Here is a 19,332-nt window from a genome sequence, read left to right as displayed (position 1 = left end):
AAGAAAAGATATAATTGCACAGATGTCTTTTACTTTTAAAATGTGTTATGCTGCATTTCTTATGTGGCTTGTTCGGGGTATATTGTTTAGCACATGTCGTTCAGTCCGTCAGTTGGTCCGTCCACCAGATGGTTTCCGGATGATAACTCAAGAACGCTTATGCCTAGGATCATGAAACTTTATGTGTACATTGATCATGACTCGCATATGAACACTATTGATTTTGAGGTCACTAGGTCAAAGGTCTAGGTCACGGTGACCCGAAATAGTAAAACGGTTTCCGGATGATTACTCAAGAACGCTTATGCCTAGGATCATGAAACTTCATAGGTACATTGATCGTGACTCGCAGATGAACCCGATAGATTTTCAGGTCACTAGGTCAGAGGTCAAGGTCACGGTGACCCGAAATAGTAAAATGGTTTCCGGATGATAACTCAAGAACGCTTATGCCAAGGATCATGAAACTTCATAGATACATTGATCATGACTCGCAGATGACCCCTATTGACTTTCAGGTCACTAGATCAAAGGTCAAGGTCACGATGACTTGACAGAGTAAAATGTTTTCCGGGTGATAACACAAGAAAGCTTACGCCTAGGATCATTAAACTTCAAAGGTACATTTATCATGACTCGCAAATGACCCCTATTGATTTTCAGGCAGGCTTTTTCCGCTCCATTTTGGGAATACGCCACACTGGAATTTTGGGAATTTCGCGTCGTGAAAAGCCCCATTTTGGGAAAAAAATTATTCGCAAAATTGGCTCAATTTGGAAAAATTATCGCATGTAAATAGTGTTTCTTATATTTCAAAGAAGCCGTTAACTGGTAAATAACGACTATTTTGATAACTTATTATTAAAATTTTACAAAGTATTATGAACATGTGAGATAACTGCAGGTTTTTTTATCTGAATTTGGGGAAAAGGCCTGGCCTTTTTTGAGGTGAAAAAAATCGTGCGAAGCGCCGGATATTGAGGAAAATAAGGAAAGTCTTAAATAATAATAACATATTTTACAGTCTTTAAAACAAATTCAAGGCAACAGATTCTTAAATTATGCAACACTTTCTATTTTCTACACCGGATCCGGTTAACTTATATATTTTAAGTTAAAAAAAAATAAAAATTTTTTTTTTTTTTTTTTTTTTTTTGGAATTGGGAATTTTTTTTTCAATTGGGAAAAAAACTACCAGATTTGCATTGGGAATGGGGCCGAATTTCGGACCCGTGGCATGGGGCGGAAAAAGCCTGTCAGGTCACTAGGTCAAAGGTCAAGGTCTCAGTTCCAAAAAACGTATTCACACAATGGCTGCCACTACAACTGACAGCCCATATGGGGTGCATGCATGTTTAACAAACAGCCCTTGTTTCAAAAATGTTTTCATGTAGTATATTTATATTGATATTTACAAAATTGATAAATATGAATGACAGACTTTACTGAAATCATTTTTGACGATTCTGCGAAGCAGCTCGTCTAAGGTATCATACCATGAAAAATCTTCACAATGTCGACCTATGTAAAAGACCGAGCCAGTCCGATTGAGATAGCTCAATTTTTCTAATCGGCATACCTCGCTTATTATCATTGATAAAGGTATAGGAAGCTCAGCTATAAATAGGACAGCATATTCTGGGAAAAAGATTTTATTATAGTTTGAAAACGTTAATTTTTAATCAGTTATATTCAATTCATTATATGTTTGTTGTTGTTTTTTTTGTGGGGGGGGGGGGGAGGGGTTCGAACTTTTTATTCACAAAGAAATAAGTACATATAACAGAGTATAGGTCAGTTATAAAGTACAGTTACATACAGTTACATACAGTTACATACAATTACAGCTGTGTAAACATTCATTCAAAACGTGTGTATGAATATCTAATAGTTTCGTTATAATAACGTTATATATTGGTTATTCACAACTATGTTAATACCCTTTTTGCATAAATAACGTAGGATATTGTTTGTAGATCAATGAAACAACTATGCATTTTCTGTATTGTATTTGACATTTGTCGTGATTCAGTAAATAAATTGCGAAATAAAACGTGTATAATTAACTTTCAACGCGATCATGAGTGTAAAGAAAACGAATTATTTCGAACCTGCCCATTGTAAACGTTGTAGCGACTATGGTATATAAACAGCATAATAGCCATGTGACATCTGAGAAACTCGCTCTTATGCGTGCTTTCTCATTTTGCATATTTAAAAAACTTTTCAAACAGAAATTACAGAGCCACATCAGTACACATACTATGTTTGATTATTCATTCATTTGTTGGATATTGTTTGCTGTTTTAAAACACATATTAGGTCATATCGCGGAGATTTAACCTTACCATGTGTTCAATAGGCGAACTAACGTATTCAAGTGCTCTTACGACTATGTGCTCATACCTACTTTCCGGAATCATCATGAAATTATTGCTGTACTTAACGAACAAACATGCCTAAGCTTATTGAATTAAAGAAAAAAATAATCAAAAGATAAAAATTATATGTTCATGCACATGGGCATGTGAAATAACGTCCGTACAGCATCATTAACTTAGGAAAGGAAACAACGAAATATAAAGTTTGGTATGATAAACATGTGAAATTAAAGAGCATGATGAAATTAAAGAGCATGTCAAGTTTTGAATTTATATGCTGAAACGTTATGTTATAACCCACAAACATTTTACTGTAACATAACGTTTTTTAAGATAAGTGGTACAGAAAATACACGTCGAATATCTTAAAGATATTTCTTGTTATATTTGATCGAAAATGTAACCCGCCTCCCAGTTTCGCTGAATGGATCAAGTTCCCCACGGATACTACTTCCCTGTACCCCCATTTTTTTACGTAACCTACATTTTTCGTACCCAATTTTTTTCGTACCTAATTTTTGCTCGTACCAAATTTTTGTCGTACCCAATTTTTTTTCCTACCCAATTTCTTTTCGTAACCAAATCTTTTTTTAACCCATTTTTTTGGCATAATTTGTGTACCCAAAATGTTCGTAACCATTTTATTCCTACCCAAAAAGTTAGTACCTTCATATACAATTGTGGTGATGTAGATAAAATTAAATAGATGCTTTTATATCAATCCTTTTCAAAAGCATCGTCACACCAGTACTGTCAGTACTTTGATTGTTGCTCATAATGGGCGCAGGTTTGATTTTCCGGTTTTGGTTAGTGCATTGCTGAATAATCGTATCCTGGACAGTCACACAAACAGGAAGATCTGGTGAACGTGTTCTCCAGGCAACCTGCAACGCCCACAGTGCTCCTGGCGATGTTGAATCAGTAGGATCTTTGCTTAAAACATGTACAATTACTGACAATATGGTCCACATCTTTACAGTTACTGAAATCCATAATTCAGTTTGTTTTAGTCATGAAAAGCTTTAAAGGCAAAGAACATTAGATTGTTAGACGTGCTGTTGCGTAGAGGAGCTCTAAAGCGACCAACAGCTGAAAATATTGCGGAATATGGACTGGCCTTGTGTCATTTGAAATCCATATTTTCTAGTTCTGGAGAGGATGACTTTAGGGATACTTTCATTGCTAAAAACAATGAGGGACTACCAAACGTCACAAACGCAAAAAATATTTTATCTAAAATCGGTCAGTTTTTCAGTAACGAAAAGTGACGAAACGAGGTAATATGGCTTTCAAATTACACGCGGCCAGTCAAAATCATGCAATGGCTTTTTACTGATACTAAATTATGTACATCAAGTTGTCATTAATCTGGCTGTTTTAATGCCCCCGGTAGGGTGTCATATAGCAGTTGAACTGTCCGTCAGTATGTCTGTCCGTCCGTCCGTCCGTCCGTCCGAAAACTTTAATGGTCATAACTTTTTCAATATTTAACACAGCAACTTGATATTTGGCATGCATGTGCATCTTATGGAGCTGCACATTTTGAGTGGTGAAAGTGATTGTCACGGTCATCCTTCATGTTCAAATGTCAAATATATGGCGTCTGTCCGTCCGTCCGAAAACTTTAACATTGGCCATTACCTTTTCAATATTGAAGGTAGCAACTTGATATTTGGCATACATGTGTATCTCATAGAGCTGAACATTTTGAGTGGTAAAAAGTGAAGGTCAAGGTCATCCTTCAAGGTCAAATATCAAATATATGGCGTCTGTCCGTCCGAAAACTTTATTATTGTCCATAACTTTTTCAATATTGAAGATAGCAACTTGACATTTGGCATACATCTGCATCTCACGAAGCTGCACATTTTGAGTAATGAAAGATGAAGGTCAAAGTCATCCTTCAAGGTCAAATGTCAAATATATGGCGTCTTTCCGTCCGTCCGAAAACTTTAACATTGGCCATAACCTTTTCAATATTGAAGATAGCAACTTGATATTTGGCATACATGTGCATCTCATGGAGTTGCACATTTGGAGTGGTAAAAGTTGAAGGTCAAGGTCATCCTTCAAGGTCAAGACTCAAAGGTCAAATTTTGCAATATTGATGATAGCAACTTGATATTTGGCATGCATGTGTATCTCACGGAGCTGAACATTTTGAATGATGAAAGGTGATGGTCAAGGTCATCCTTCAAGGCAAATGTCAAATATATGGCATCTGTCCGTCCAAAAAAACTTTAACATTGCCCATAACTTTTACAATATTGAAGATAGCAACTTGTTATTTGGCATGCATGTGCATCTCATGGAGCTGCACATTTTGAGTTGTGAAAGGTGAAGGTCAACGTCATCCTTCAAGGTCAAGGTCAAAGGTCAAATTTTGCAATATTGAAGATAGCAACTTGATATTTGGCATGCATGTGCATCTCATGGAGCTGCACATTTTGAGTGGTGAAAGGTGAAGGTCAAGGTCATCCTTCAAGGATAAGGTCAAAGGTCAAATTTTGCAATATTGAAGATAGCAACTCGATATTTGACATTCATGCATATCTCATGGAGCTGCACATTTTGAGTGGTGAAAGGTCAAAGTTATCCTTCAAGGTCAAATGTAGAATTTTGCAATATTGAAGATAGAAACATCATATTTGGCATGCACGCGTATCTTATGGAGCTGCACATTTTGAAAAGTGAAATTTCATGGTCATCCTTCAATGTCAAAGGTCAAATATATGGCTTCAGAGCAGCGCAGTAGGGAGCATTGTGTTTCACGAACACAGCTCTTGTTATTAGAATATAAGTTGTATATTATTGTGCTACATGTTTAAAGAAACATGATAACTTATACATCTTTATGCCTCGTAATATTGGGACAACTTTGACAATTTGTGGTGAACTGCGCCTGTATTAATATGTTGCCTTTTGACTTTAGGTGACCTTAAGATTGTATTATTAATGTATTATTATATCAATATTAATTCAAAGTTAGCTAAATTTCTTCACATGTCATGGTTTATAACTGTAGCTTTTAATAAGCAACTAGAAAACCCCCAAAAAGAAGTGATATACAAATTTATACTTAAATTCATTGCGTGAAAATGAATTTGGGTAGGCATACTCAAAGTAACATTTCTTGAGATAGGAACGGTAAAACTTCCTGAAATTCATTCAGTGTGTAGAAAATATGTTGTGTTAAATAAATATGTACAATATATGCATTTTATCACACTACAAGGGACATAAAACGTAATTTAAGTTTCGTGTCACTGAACCATTTGTTGTCGTTTTTGCTATTTTATCCAGATAAGTGCATATATTATTGGACATCAAAGGCACAATTGGCTTTCAATGACACTTTTTTCATTCTGTATCCACTAACAAAATCCAGTCGAGTACGTTTATTAAGTTAATTGTCAAAATATATGTATATCCCATTACAAAAAACTATATTTTTTGAATATAGGGTAAATCCATAGAAAACGCCTAACCGAGTCAAGGGGTAAGTGTGTTCAACCAAGTATAAAACGTTACCAGGCTGGTAAAAGTTTTAAAATTTTGCAATAAGTTGTGATATACAATTTACTATGTGGAAATAATAACAAAGAGTGTTTCTGGAAAAGTACCCATTAGGCTCTCAGCCCCCCACCACCTTAATATCTTAGTAAGAAGGTGATTTTTCAAGCGCTTCCGAAGTGTAGTGGTTACACGCTCGCTTCACATGTGAGAGGTCCAAGGTTCGAGCCCCAGTAGAATAAAATTATTTTATTTGTGTTCTATATTAACTTTTTGTTTTGATGTAGACATTTTAGTTTAATAAATATGCTGTTTTAATGTAGCCATTTTTTGTTTTATTATGCCCATGAAATATATGTGTGAAAGGGGGGGGGGGTCGTAAACACATTTAAACTTTTACAGTGTTTTCATATCAATGAGTATTCAACCCCTATCGTATATGAGCAACGTTAGAATAAGTTCAGAATCATCTCCCCTTGAAGTTGAGAAAAATATGAAAAAACGCTTACAAGATGAAGCAGATTTTTTAAAACCCGCACAGTTCTGTTCCATTAATGAAAACGGCACACGGATGCCAGTAAAAATAGGAAACCAATGTAAATAAAATGAACTATGAAATATTTGGAGGTTACAACACAAAATCATAGATAATGGTTATTTGGGGGTTATAACACAACATCATAAATAATGGTTATTGGGTTTATAAAACACAGCATTATAGATAATGGTTATACCAGTATCTTTTTCTATTTTGTTTAAAATAATCGGCCAATATATTGATATTTACAGTAGAAAAAATCGTTCCATGTAACTTCATTGATTGCCTTTTACACTGAAATTCCCGACGCCCTTTGATGCTTTGCATCAATAATTATCTTGTACGTGTATATGCGATGAAGTTGGTTGCTCGTGAGCTGCCCCGCCTCGACACACTCCTATAGAATGGTGCGTGCAGGCATTTGGGTAAGCGATACACGCCAGGTTCCAGACAACACTTTTAAAATATTATTTATGTACTTAAATCAAATATGCATGGACAAACTAATGAAATAGCTTTGAGATCAGCTACGGCTGGTAAATGCACCATTCACCCTCTTCTCCCGTGAAATTTGACCTCGACCTTTATATGAATAACTTGCACCTTTCTTTTTTAATGAGCGTTTTGTATACATCAGCAACTGTCCGAGAGACAAAAGCTTTGATAACAATCTTTTGTTTAGTGCGCAATTATCACCAAATGAAGTTAATCAAAAACACCTCAAACATTTTAAAGTAGAAATACACCACCATCATAGTTCATACTGTATTATATAACGGTTTTCATTTTAACAGTTGTGGTTCTCATATAAATAACTGAGTTCATCCATCCTCAGAACCAAACAATATTGACATTTTTGTCGTGTAAATTCGACTTACCAGATTGAATAATCTTATTGTCCCATCGAAATGTTACTAGTATTCCGCCATTTGGAACTCTTCAAAACACCCAAAACCGATTTGAGTATCGCGCGGCTATCGAACTAGATTAGTGCTTGGTAGTTTCGCGTCGCCCTTGTCGAACTTGGTTCAACCCCACTCAGAGTATTTTTTTGGTTGGTACTCTTCTATGTCCTCGCCAATTATACGAAATGTGAAAGGTTAAATATCCGTAGATTTATGTTATGCATTTCAAATTTCAATAAAGTTAAAAGTTAAATAGTCATCGGTTCTGATGCACAGACTGATGCCTCGCACAAAGCGTCTTTATACAACACATTCACCAAATCATCATACACACAAAAACATACCCTCATACTAAAAAGAATATCGCGCACTTTCGCACACGCACGCACATATAAACTCGCACAGGCTGGCACTCATTCAAACACGTCGCGTACTTACCACGTGTTCGTACCTCAAAGTTTTCGAATGCTTTAAAATTTACACATAATTAATGTTTTTAAAATATTTGTTTTCAACAAAAATACATCTCTTCGCGGAATTCGCTATCAATAAAACTATTTCGCACGACGTCGTGCTAATTGAGTCTGTGCTACCAAATAAAACAGTATATTAATAGAAAAATCAACAAGGCTATAAATCGCCACCTAAATCTAAAAGCAACACTGTCAAATGCACGTACAGCAATAAAAGAATGTAAATAAAAGTAGGATGAATAAACGTGTAATATACCAGTTACAAAATCAAAAAAGGTTAAAAGCACTTATCGATTACACGCAGAAGAAATTATATTTACGAAGGGACTGTTAATAAGCATTAAGTAGCCTGAACAATAAATGTTATTTATAGCAAATTCTCGCAACAAAATTGAAATTGTAATGTGGCAGAATTCATATGTGTCACAATAATGAAATTAATCAGCATGTATGTACTGGCAGATAAACCCATATGTACCACATATGTACCCACTGAACTTGCGAAGTCGTCAGTAATTTATGTAATTTGTACGTTAAATGTTTCCGTGTCACTTAAAAGACAGACATACTTCAATGGGGGTGTTTTAATTAAGTGGTCGATTGAAGAAATTACGCTGTTTCGGTTTCTTCAGTGAGTGTATTGTACGCTTTTACTTTTGTTTCTTGCACGCGTTAAACCTTCCATTTATTTACAGCAAAAGGGCAACTCGTTTCCGTTTAATATTGCTTTTGAATTGGTCAATACTCAAATTTGCTGAGTTTGATGATAATAAAATGAACAACAATTATAGTGAAAGCTCAACGATAAGAAAGTGTAAATAATATTGTGAAGCTATAACAGTTATAAAGTTGGAGTAAGTGACATTTGAGAAAGTACATGCAATTATAAATAAGCCTTAATCAAACATATATGCACATATTTCAACGTTTCAGTTGATTAGAATGCCCGTTTCTTGATGTTGTTAAAACATATTAAGAGGAACAATATCGTTGGTAATTTGCTTAACCTATTTCAGTCGTGCATAAAACATTGGTAGAGGTTCTACAATATGATAATGACATCAGTTGACTAAGACGACATTACAGCTACAGTTAAAATATTCCATGTAGTTTCTTTAAAATACACATTATTATGGCGCATATTTACAAACCAATTTCATTATTATTTGATCTCAACGTTACGTTAGTTAGTCGATGCTCCTTCAAAACATAAATCACGTTTGTTTGGATATTGAAAGATATTATGCTTTTATAAGTACATGTACATTAAAGTGACAAAAAGAACAGACACTACAAAATAATAAGAAGGTCCGTTATAAAATCAAGTTGATACAAATTGAAAATAGGGGTAATTCGCAATCTTTCATGCATCGAGACATCGAGACATTGAGAACTGCACATGACGGGGATTATTATATCTTTCTTAGAAAAGAAAAGTGCGAATTAAATATGGACGGTAACGTTGTCACTATTTACGTATCAAGTAAACAAGGAAGACATTTAATAGCTCAGTCTAATTACCTTAATGCAATCTGCATTTAACGACAGACGCGCTATTCTTTGAAATAAACACCTTCATAAGTGCAACAAGGATAAATTATTTTAGACAGGTTGTCATATATTGAAGGTGCAAGGTATGAAAGCAATTTTGAAGTAAGTACACGAACTAAAAGTTTTTCTTTTGTTTAATAACATGAATCACGACAATTATATTGTTCATGTCGCATTCTCGTATTACAATTATGACCAAGTGACGTAGTGTGTTTAATTTTTTAAAGTTCTTTTTTTACCATGCACACTGCAATTAGTTTCGCTTAAACGCATCAGATATGCATAAACATAATGAAAAGTAGTCGTTCGTTTCGGAGAAAAGAAATGAACATTTACAAATCTGAAAGTTATTGAGACTTGAAAAGTGAACACAGACATTATTTATTCATAAATATATTTTGAAAAGTATGTTACAAACATTACGTGATAAAAACAACTAAATAGTTATAGTATATATATATTTTTAAAGAACATGATAGTTATGCCTATTTGAATCATGCTTACTTTTAAAATGCGATAACATATACCCGACCAATGATCAGATAATAGAATACATAATAAAAACATTCGCCCATCGTCACAAAGCTAGGTGGTTTCTTAGCACGGAATTCGCTGTTAGGTGTAGACCTTTTGTTTGCAGACATTATTGAAAATAATATTTTATAGTATTAAATAAATCACGAGTTTTTTGCTTGGCAAGACACTCGTCTGATGTACAAACTCTATTTATCGAAATTATCTCTTTTACGGACTTTATCTCTAACGTGCATATTTAAAATGAGCACTTGATTCATTTCAAGAACTATAACAATTGTTTGATTTGCATGACAAGGCTTTATAAGAATTTTATATACATCAATGTTCTTAATTTTGCGAACAACATACACACATTTGGAATAAAGCGTTTCCTAAATACATCACCGATTAAAATAATAATCAATAAATTGGTGCAATCTCAAGGTTTTAGAGTATAAATACAATACATACATATATAATTAAATAAAACATAAATAATTAAATAAATAAATACATAAATAAATATATAGATAAATAAATAAATTAGTTAATTAAATAAATACATGAATTAATGAATATAATACCAGTCAGTTTTAAACAATGAAATACAACGATATTGGATTAATGCGATGCTCTTGGTGAAAATTTGTAGACGAAAAAACACATTAACTTACGATATTATATTCTGTTATTGCGTTCTGTAATAGAGTTTATTTGTTAATGTCAGTGTAAGATCGTTTGTTATTTCACGAATGACCATAGAAAATATAATTTTTATATGATCACGAGTGAAAAAACAAACGATCTTACACTGACATGAACACATTTTCTGCTTCTTTTATGCCCCTTTTCAAGAAAATAATGAACAGCTGTTTCCCTTTCGCTGAAAAGTTACCCTTTCCCCCGTGGCTTGCCTCAATACATTTCAATACACACAATGACGTCATTATACCAGCGAAATTCTCCGCTTAAACTCTTTTACAATGTAAATAAACGGTGAAAACAGCATAAAATGAAATAAAATTTGTCGGATTCGATGGAATATCGTTTTTAATTCACTCGTGATCCTGAAAGATATATATAAATCTTTAAGTAAATCTTGATATGATAATCTAAAAATAGAAAAGTAGTTCCAAAAATGTGATATTGTCACCGGTGAAAATCGCGACTTGTTTATTTTTACTGCTGTTATTTCACTGCAGAGATGTCATATTTTATCATTAGGTATAACATAATAATTTATATTTTGACTTTACGATGTCGTGTGTATTTATCCCATGTGTTTTTTTTCATCGTATTTATCGTTTGTATCGGATAAAAAAGACACAGACGTAAACTTGTATAAATTTTTGGTGACGGATGAACCAATGAACAAGGTAATAGTGAAGTATTATTTGAGCAATTGTAAGAAAACACATCATTAATTGTCTGAAGAAGTAATTAAAGTGTCATTAACTAAAGAAGATAAATGATAACTATGAATGCTTTTGATTTTAAAAAACGCGTCTCGGTTGTCACACATATATATTTTTAGTGATTTGATGGTCCAGTGATGAAATTGATTTACGACGTTGATCTGAATCAATATTCAGTTATATGATGCATTGTTTCAAAAGCCTTTATATCAAAGACGATATGAAGCTGATAGATGTTTTAGTTGCATGGTAAACAGTTCCTCTTGTTCGTATGTTACAGTGGAGAGGTTAATTACCATTACTTTTGAATTGTATTAATTTGAAGTTTATTCTAGTATTCTTTTACATATTTGGAAATTATTAGGAGCCATTTACGAGGTTTGGAATTTCTGAACGCGGTTAAAACCCCAATGATTTTCATTCTCAGTTCCAGTTAGGCGACCATATTTTTGTTAAATTAAGTGTTGTTTGTGTGTCGTGATTGTTATATCCAAGCAAAATAACATTCAAGTCATCGGAATGTACATTGTTATCATCAAATAACATACATAATATGTACTCTGGTACTTGTAAACTGCTGCTGTACATCTGTCCTTATTGACTTGAATTACGTCCTTCTATATCACTTCAAAGAAATATCATGCCTCTAACAATAGGTAAGTGAATATAGATGCAGTTGAAAAGGATAATTCGTGAAGAATGGTAAAATCGAAGTAGTGTGTCAAAGTTTACTGATTTCGACCAACAATAAGACGTAATGAACGTTCACATTACATACACATGTAACACTGATGCTACGAGTCAAAGTAACAGATGTCATGTAGTTTGAAACGTTAATTGCAAATTGTCAATTTAAATTTTACGTTTTACTCGTGTCCAAAAAAAGTATTATTAATAGTGTTAAGTTTAAGTGAAGTTTCTGTTTTGATGTTAAATGTTACATTAAATTGATGTCACTTTAAATATATCTACTACACTACAAAAGAATCTATGAAAATCAAGAGACCACACCCAAATGCAAGGACTTGTTTAGATTTAAAGCAAATCGATGCAATATTATCATTTTTTTGGCAATATTCATATTTTGGTAAATTGTAATACGAATTTATTTCTGCACAAATTAGAATTATACAATAAATAACAATGCAACTTTCTTCGTTTATGCAGAGGACACGGTAATAAACACGCAATAACATCTCATGATGAGCAATGAAATAACTAATGTTAATAAAATGACAAAATATGTTAATTTGAAATTAACAGGCTTTTTTAATTAAAATGCGTCATAAAAATGAATGATAAATATTGTATTTCGTGACCATTAGTAGCATTTTACCTCTTTATTGCATGAATGACAGAACAAGTCTACGATATATTCATCAATTAAACGTTATTCATGACTATAGAAAGTCTGTATTAACGGCTTGGATGTCACTTAACTATGAAAGTAAATTAAAAGCATCAAAACTGTCAAATAATCCATCAACCAATTTAATGACAATTAAATACTCATAACTGCGTGAATTTAACCCGTTGAAAGGAATGTTTAGATGTATAAAGATAAACCTTTGGCATTATTTCCATAAAAACATGTTTCATAAAACACATGTGGTGTTATTACGTTCACATGAATAATGAATTCCGCACGAGTTTCAAAATAGTTATGATCTGTATGTTGGTAAAATGTGATTGTCACATATTATTACCGATTCAGGAAAGAAGTTGTCGATTTATTCAAATATACAAAACATACCTGTACGTGAACAACAACGAAACACAAACACACGCAAACACACACAAAGTAAATTGAAGTAGCAATAATCTTTTCCCTATTTAATGTTTGATTTTAATGTTCCTTCTGTAATTGTTTGTATTTATTATTGTCTACGTAGTATATATGCATTCTCATTTAAATGTTATACACGGAATTTGTTTTTGATAAATCTCTTTGGTAAGCACTTAAAGCGGAATTTATGCATTGAGAATTCTCAGGAACGCATGCAAACATTCCTGAAATGGAAATGCATTTTATAAAAATGAAATATAGACATGTGTTGATCTTAACAGAGAGAAGGAAATAAAATATCCATGACGAACGTAAACAATCCTCGGACATCAGTACTTATTGTTCTTAGCATCCGCATGATATCGTGCAGATCTTCATAATATCGAAATCAATGTCCCATATTGGCTGCTAGCTGAGATGAAGTACGAATTTCTAAAGTATATACATATTTATTTAATGCTTTCATGTGGTTTATAGAGAAATATCTGTGATTTAGAACTGATAAATCACTTCTTCAAACAGTGAAGTATAAAAAGTGAAAATTATCGATATTGTTCACTGTTTAACTGTAAAATGACGTCATCTTTCGATGAAATGACGTCATTATTATTTTCCATGATCACTCGTGATTTCAAATCGAGATTGCAACGAATCAAACAAATGTTTATTGAAATATGTCCAATGTTTAATAATAATACTTTCAATAAAATTGCTTGTACGCAAATGCAATTCATAACGGCGAATTTTCAGCCAATATCGACAATGAAGATACAAATATATGCAAGGCAAATGTGTTTAAAGTGAATATAACTCCTAATAAACTGGTACCGCTTCATCTGCATGTTTTATTCAACAAGCGCTTTTATGGTTTGAAATTGTTTAATTATGATGAATTGAGTTGCATTACTGAGAAAACTGGGCATAATGCATGTGTGTTAAATGTCATCCCAGATAAGCCTGTGCAGTCCGCACAGGCTAATCAGGGTCGACACTTTCCGCTTTTATGACATTTTTCGTTTAAATGAAGTATCTTAGTAGCAAAAATCCAATTTAGACGGAAAGTGTCGTCCCTGATTAGCCTGTGTGGACTGCACAGGCTAATCTTGTATGACACTTTAAAACGCACATGCATTAAGCCCAGTTTTTGCAGAACGCGACTCAATCTATCTTGGCTGCAAACCAACAGTACACCAATTCATCATCAATTAGTCTTGTAGTGAAAGATACGCTGAAAACCATTTCATAAATAATAATAATAATAATAATAAAATCGTGTATTTATTATGTATATTAAATCTACAAAATCATACATGGACGCGCGTGTGTTTAATATCTGTTTCAGTACGTCCAGATAGAAATAAAGCATGCATCCTCAACTAATAAGCTTGGGTAAAAGGGTTTGGAGAATCCATATTGTTTTTTTACCATATCTACGAAAGCCGCAACAACGTAGAAGAAAAGTTTTACAAATGAGGATGTTAGCTGACAATAAGTGGCAAATACAATGCTATAATAATGATTTATGCTATCACGGGGAAAACAAGCATAATAATCGTATTCTTATCTTCAACCAAAAACTATAAAAACTTAATGAGAAATTTCAGCGTCCCGACAAGTTACAATACATTCGTTTGTTTTCTAAGAGGGGACATGTCAATTGAGTTATAAAGATAACTAAAGATATGCATCCTGACATTCATATAAATTTGATTAGGAAACATCAAAATTATTTAATGACGTTTTTTTACTTTTGACAGTGACAGTTAGCTCATCAGCAATGAACCTAGCGTCGCTTTGTCACTCGCGGTCCGTTGGTAACGGTATATAAGCGCGAAGGAGACGACGTTTATACATTCTGCAGTAACACTCCGTTAGGCAGTCTGCACCGTTTGCTCTTTACTTCAAGGATGAGATCACTTCTGGTTCTTCTCGCATTTTGCGCCGCTTCGGCTTATGGTACGTTATTATTTTAACAATAAATGGCTAATTCATTCAAATTAGAATTTAAACGCAATTGAAATTCACTTAAACACGTTTCGTATAGACTTTAAGTAAATTGTTCTCAACTAAACAACAATCCGTATAGATGTAATAAATGTGATTGGTCGGACACATGCTAAACACTTTAAAAGCTTTTTTCAATTGTTGAACTGATTGGTATATAACCTTTATTCATAATGATAGGTGTTGTTCAGTATTGTAGCACAGATTGAGCTTTAACCCAAGAGATTCTTCATTTATCACATGATTGAACATTGACGGGTAATAATGCGGCAAAATGTTACTATGGCTTAACGGTCAATTTGCGATGTTGTATAGTAATTTCAGTGAAACGCCCATAACGACATTTTTTTAAATTTCTGATGACTAAGCATGTAATAAGATAGCTAATTTATTTTAACTTGGTAAATTATTTAACAAAAAAGTTGTCATCTTAACACCCTTTTGGCAGCTCATTATAAACTATTATTAATTTCATTCCTTTGTTACTTTTACAATTGGATTAAACAAACCTGTATTACTTCTAACTTTTGTATTTTGTATTTTCACTTAAAAGTTGGTTGAGATTGAATCGAATAAATCAATTATTGATACACTTTGTTTCGTTTTTGACGCGTGTTTTTTTGCAATATGCTATATATTCTTGATGTTATGTAGTTGAATAGGATGTTTGATTATTATATTATTAAGTCTTGAAAAATCAACAACGTTGTATTAAAAAAAAGATAATGATTTGAGCGTACTTATCTCAAGACAATTTTTCAAATAAAACGTATATGTCGACCATTTACGTAGGCAGCTAACCATACAACTTTACTTTTTTGCTTACAAAAATCTTAGGAAACATAAATGCTTACTCTTTTGAAAATAATTCACGTTACAACACGTTCACGATAAATAGCTCCAACTTTATTCAAAATCATCTAATTTGAATTTACCATCACGCCGGAAGTTTATTTAAAACTTGCAAACATTCTATTTACAAGCCTACGAATGCGGATGTGACAGGGGTTATGATCCTGTCTGCTCCACAGACGGGGAAACATACGACACTGAATGCAAGCTCAAGTGCGAGTAAGTGAAACAGTGGCAGCTTACATGTTTAATGTTCGATTATGAAAATAAAGTTCGTATCCATGTTGTAAATAACAGTCAATAAAACAATGGTTTTACCCATTTATACACACACAATTATATAATATATACAGTACACTGAAATAGTCTTTTTTTATAGCCATGCTATATAGTCTAGCAATTTCGTGTTTCGGTGCCAGGATAGAGATTGGCTAGATATATATATATATATATATATATATATATATATATATATATATATATATATATATATATATATATATATATATATATATATATATATATATATATATATATATATACATATATATATATATATATATATATAACCTAACATAATGATCATGATAACACGATACTCCTGGCTGCCTGACTAGACGGGACAACTTGGAGACTCTTCCAAGTAATAACAAATAATAAAGCATCGCGATTTTAATAAATAATAATGTTTATAAATTTCTGTCTTTTTTGATGATGTTTATGTTAACATCCATATATATCGTTTATGTTTGTATGTACCTGAACCCTTGTTCATATATAATGATATTGTGTTTCGATCATCTTATCTTGTATATGGTGGAATAAAAGTAAAAGACATTAATTTCTTACCCAAATATAAGTTTTTGTATGGACATAAATAATCACACGCAGATATCAAGTGTGCGAAAGTTTAACACCGGTCCTGAAAGGGATCGTTCCCAATAGATAAGTATGAGTCAGAACTGTTAGAGACGCACTATCATGTTAAGGTTATTTATGATAATGAGGCCTTTTCTTACAAACATCCGGTTACATTGAGAACAACATGGAATGTATTTGTCCAACTATATAGGGCTAGTCCGAGTGAGGACTCTTACCGTTCATGGCTGTTGTTGAATGTTTACGGGTTTGAGAACATCACAATGTTATTTAATCCTCACGACATAGAAACACATGATTTACCAGATCATATACCAGCGTGAAGTAAACATTAGGTCATTACGGAAGTCATCGGGACTGCATTGTTCTTTTCTTAAAACCATGTACATATTGTAGCCGGAAGTTTTAATTAGATCAACATGGCAGTCAACAAGACTGGATTGTTCTTTACTGACAGTCGTGTACATTTTGCAGCGGGAAGTGGAAAGCGTGTGACGGCCGCTGCCCTTGCTACCAGGAGCCGAAGTATGCACCATGTGGCTGCGACAATCGCTACGAACCTGTGTGCACTGTGAAGGGAGATACATACCAGAACAAATGCCAGGCCCAATGCGAGTAAGTATCTTACGGCATGTCGATCGGTTTGTTGTAAAGGTTTTACATGATGATTATGTTGGTGGTGAAAACCTATGTCTATCCATTTGACCAAACGGGTTTGCGAACTATGAAACAGTACAAGATATTCGTTTAATATTCTTGTAATTATTATAAAGTTACAACAAATCTTACCCCCTTTTAGTTGATTGGCAGAAATATTGACGGCGAAAAATGTATGGTCAGCACAAACTATTTTGACATATATACTTCTGTAATTCTATCCTGTAACATTGGTCATTTAACCGAACACTGTGCAGATAAATCATTTGGTTCTTGTAATAATGTTATTCTTTAATATTTGCGTAAATGACACTGTTTTAATAAAAGTATTTGCAATAGTTTAGTCGGAACCAACAATACTTGTTATACGGATATAACGGAATCTTTCAAAAGGGTTTTATTTAGTCAGATATATTATTTATATGTATAAGTGTTCTTTTTTTTTGGACAAAAGCTAATTACATTTCTAACATAGAACGCACAATACAATTGCTTTTCATTGCAGTCTACAACAAATCGTCTGCGACAAAGCCTGTCCGTATTGCGGGTTCACGTACTAGACGTCCATTTCGAAACCGGTTCACACAGAAGCTACAACCGGTCATTCTGTCTCAATCAAATGTTGTCACTTGTAAAACAAATACAAAATAAACAAACGACATTTGATTTTGTTGGTAAACGTTTAATCTTTCATTACAACCATTTCTTGATGGAAGTATAGTCAATATACTTATATTTTTCTTAACTGTATATTCCTGTTTTTGGTTTATATTCGTGTCATAAGAAATTGCTACGAAGTAAACGTCTGTCGATAATAATTATCCAAACACATAAGCGAATGCGAGTATTTTGGTAGTAAATACGTTACAGATAATGGTTGTCTGTGTTAGTTTTCAAGTTCATTTGGGTGTCATTATACAAATTGTCATCGTGCACAATTACTATTTTGAATACATAACTGTTTTTATAAAGTGCATCGCTACGATATCGTGTATGTGAATATAGATGTTGTCAATACTCTTCAGTCTTCAGTCTCACTTTGTAAATATATCCGCCACACATAACACAGGCAATACACCGGAAAAGGTCTGAATGCGAGTCATAGTCGTTTCCTTATTGCAATTATTCAATTTAAACAATTATATATAGCTTAAATATCATCGTCATCGTTATCATTTTCATCATCATCATCATCATAAAGTCTTTCAAATATCCTAACATGAATGAACCAACAGATCTGCAGATGTCAGCATTAGGCATCATCATTCAAACTTACATTAAATTGTGTTCAATTGTTTATGTACTTCAATATTATGAAATCGGGTTGCATGTTTATGTGATAACATCCAACCACACATGCGAAACAATATTTTGTACCGAAATAAAAAGAAGGTGGAAACCTCAAAATGATAGTAACACCTAATAACTTCTATGTCAATCGACGTACTCTTTGTCAACTATTCAATATCTCATTTCACTATTCGGTGTATTTTGTTATTAAAGCACATGGTTTTGATACGAACGACCACTAGTATTCCACACAAAACTATGGCGAGCGGTTCGACGCATAATCCCAAGAAACTAGGTTTCTCATGAGAACCTAGGTTCTCGCTTGAAGATTGCACATGTCGTCAAGAACCCAAGTTTTCAAATGAGAACCTAGGTTTTCATGAGAACCTAGGTTCTCATTTGAAAACCTAGGTTTTCATGAGAACCCAGGTTCTCAGAATGAGAACCTTGGTTCTCATGAAAAACCTAGTTTCTTGGGATTATGCGTCGAACTGCTTGCCATATCCCTGGTTTTCATTTGGGAACCATAGGTTCTCTGAGAACCTAGGTTTTCAGAGAACCTAGGTTCTCAT

The 19,332-nt window shown here is 33.3% G+C and overlaps 1 protein-coding gene across 1 annotated transcript; it reads left to right on the top strand.

The window, feature by feature from the left end:
* The first annotated feature begins 14,888 nt into the window (after window positions 1–14,888).
* Window positions 14,889–18,136, top strand: LOC127842748 (insoluble matrix shell protein 6-like). Its single transcript, XM_052372453.1, has 4 exons — window positions 14,889–15,034; window positions 16,066–16,153; window positions 17,288–17,428; window positions 17,976–18,136. Exons 1-4 carry the CDS (start codon window positions 14,986–14,988, stop codon window positions 18,028–18,030), a joined length of 333 nt encoding a protein of 110 aa, XP_052228413.1. The 5' UTR covers window positions 14,889–14,985; the 3' UTR covers window positions 18,031–18,136.
* The last annotated feature ends 1,196 nt before the right edge of the window (window positions 18,137–19,332 follow it).

Source organism: Dreissena polymorpha, chromosome 8, assembly GCF_020536995.1.
Source record: "Dreissena polymorpha isolate Duluth1 chromosome 8, UMN_Dpol_1.0, whole genome shotgun sequence".
Lineage (NCBI taxonomy): Eukaryota > Metazoa > Mollusca > Bivalvia > Myida > Dreissenidae > Dreissena > Dreissena polymorpha.
The sequence above is the reverse complement of the archived record's forward strand: the minus strand, read 5'-3'. Positions and strand labels throughout refer to the sequence as shown.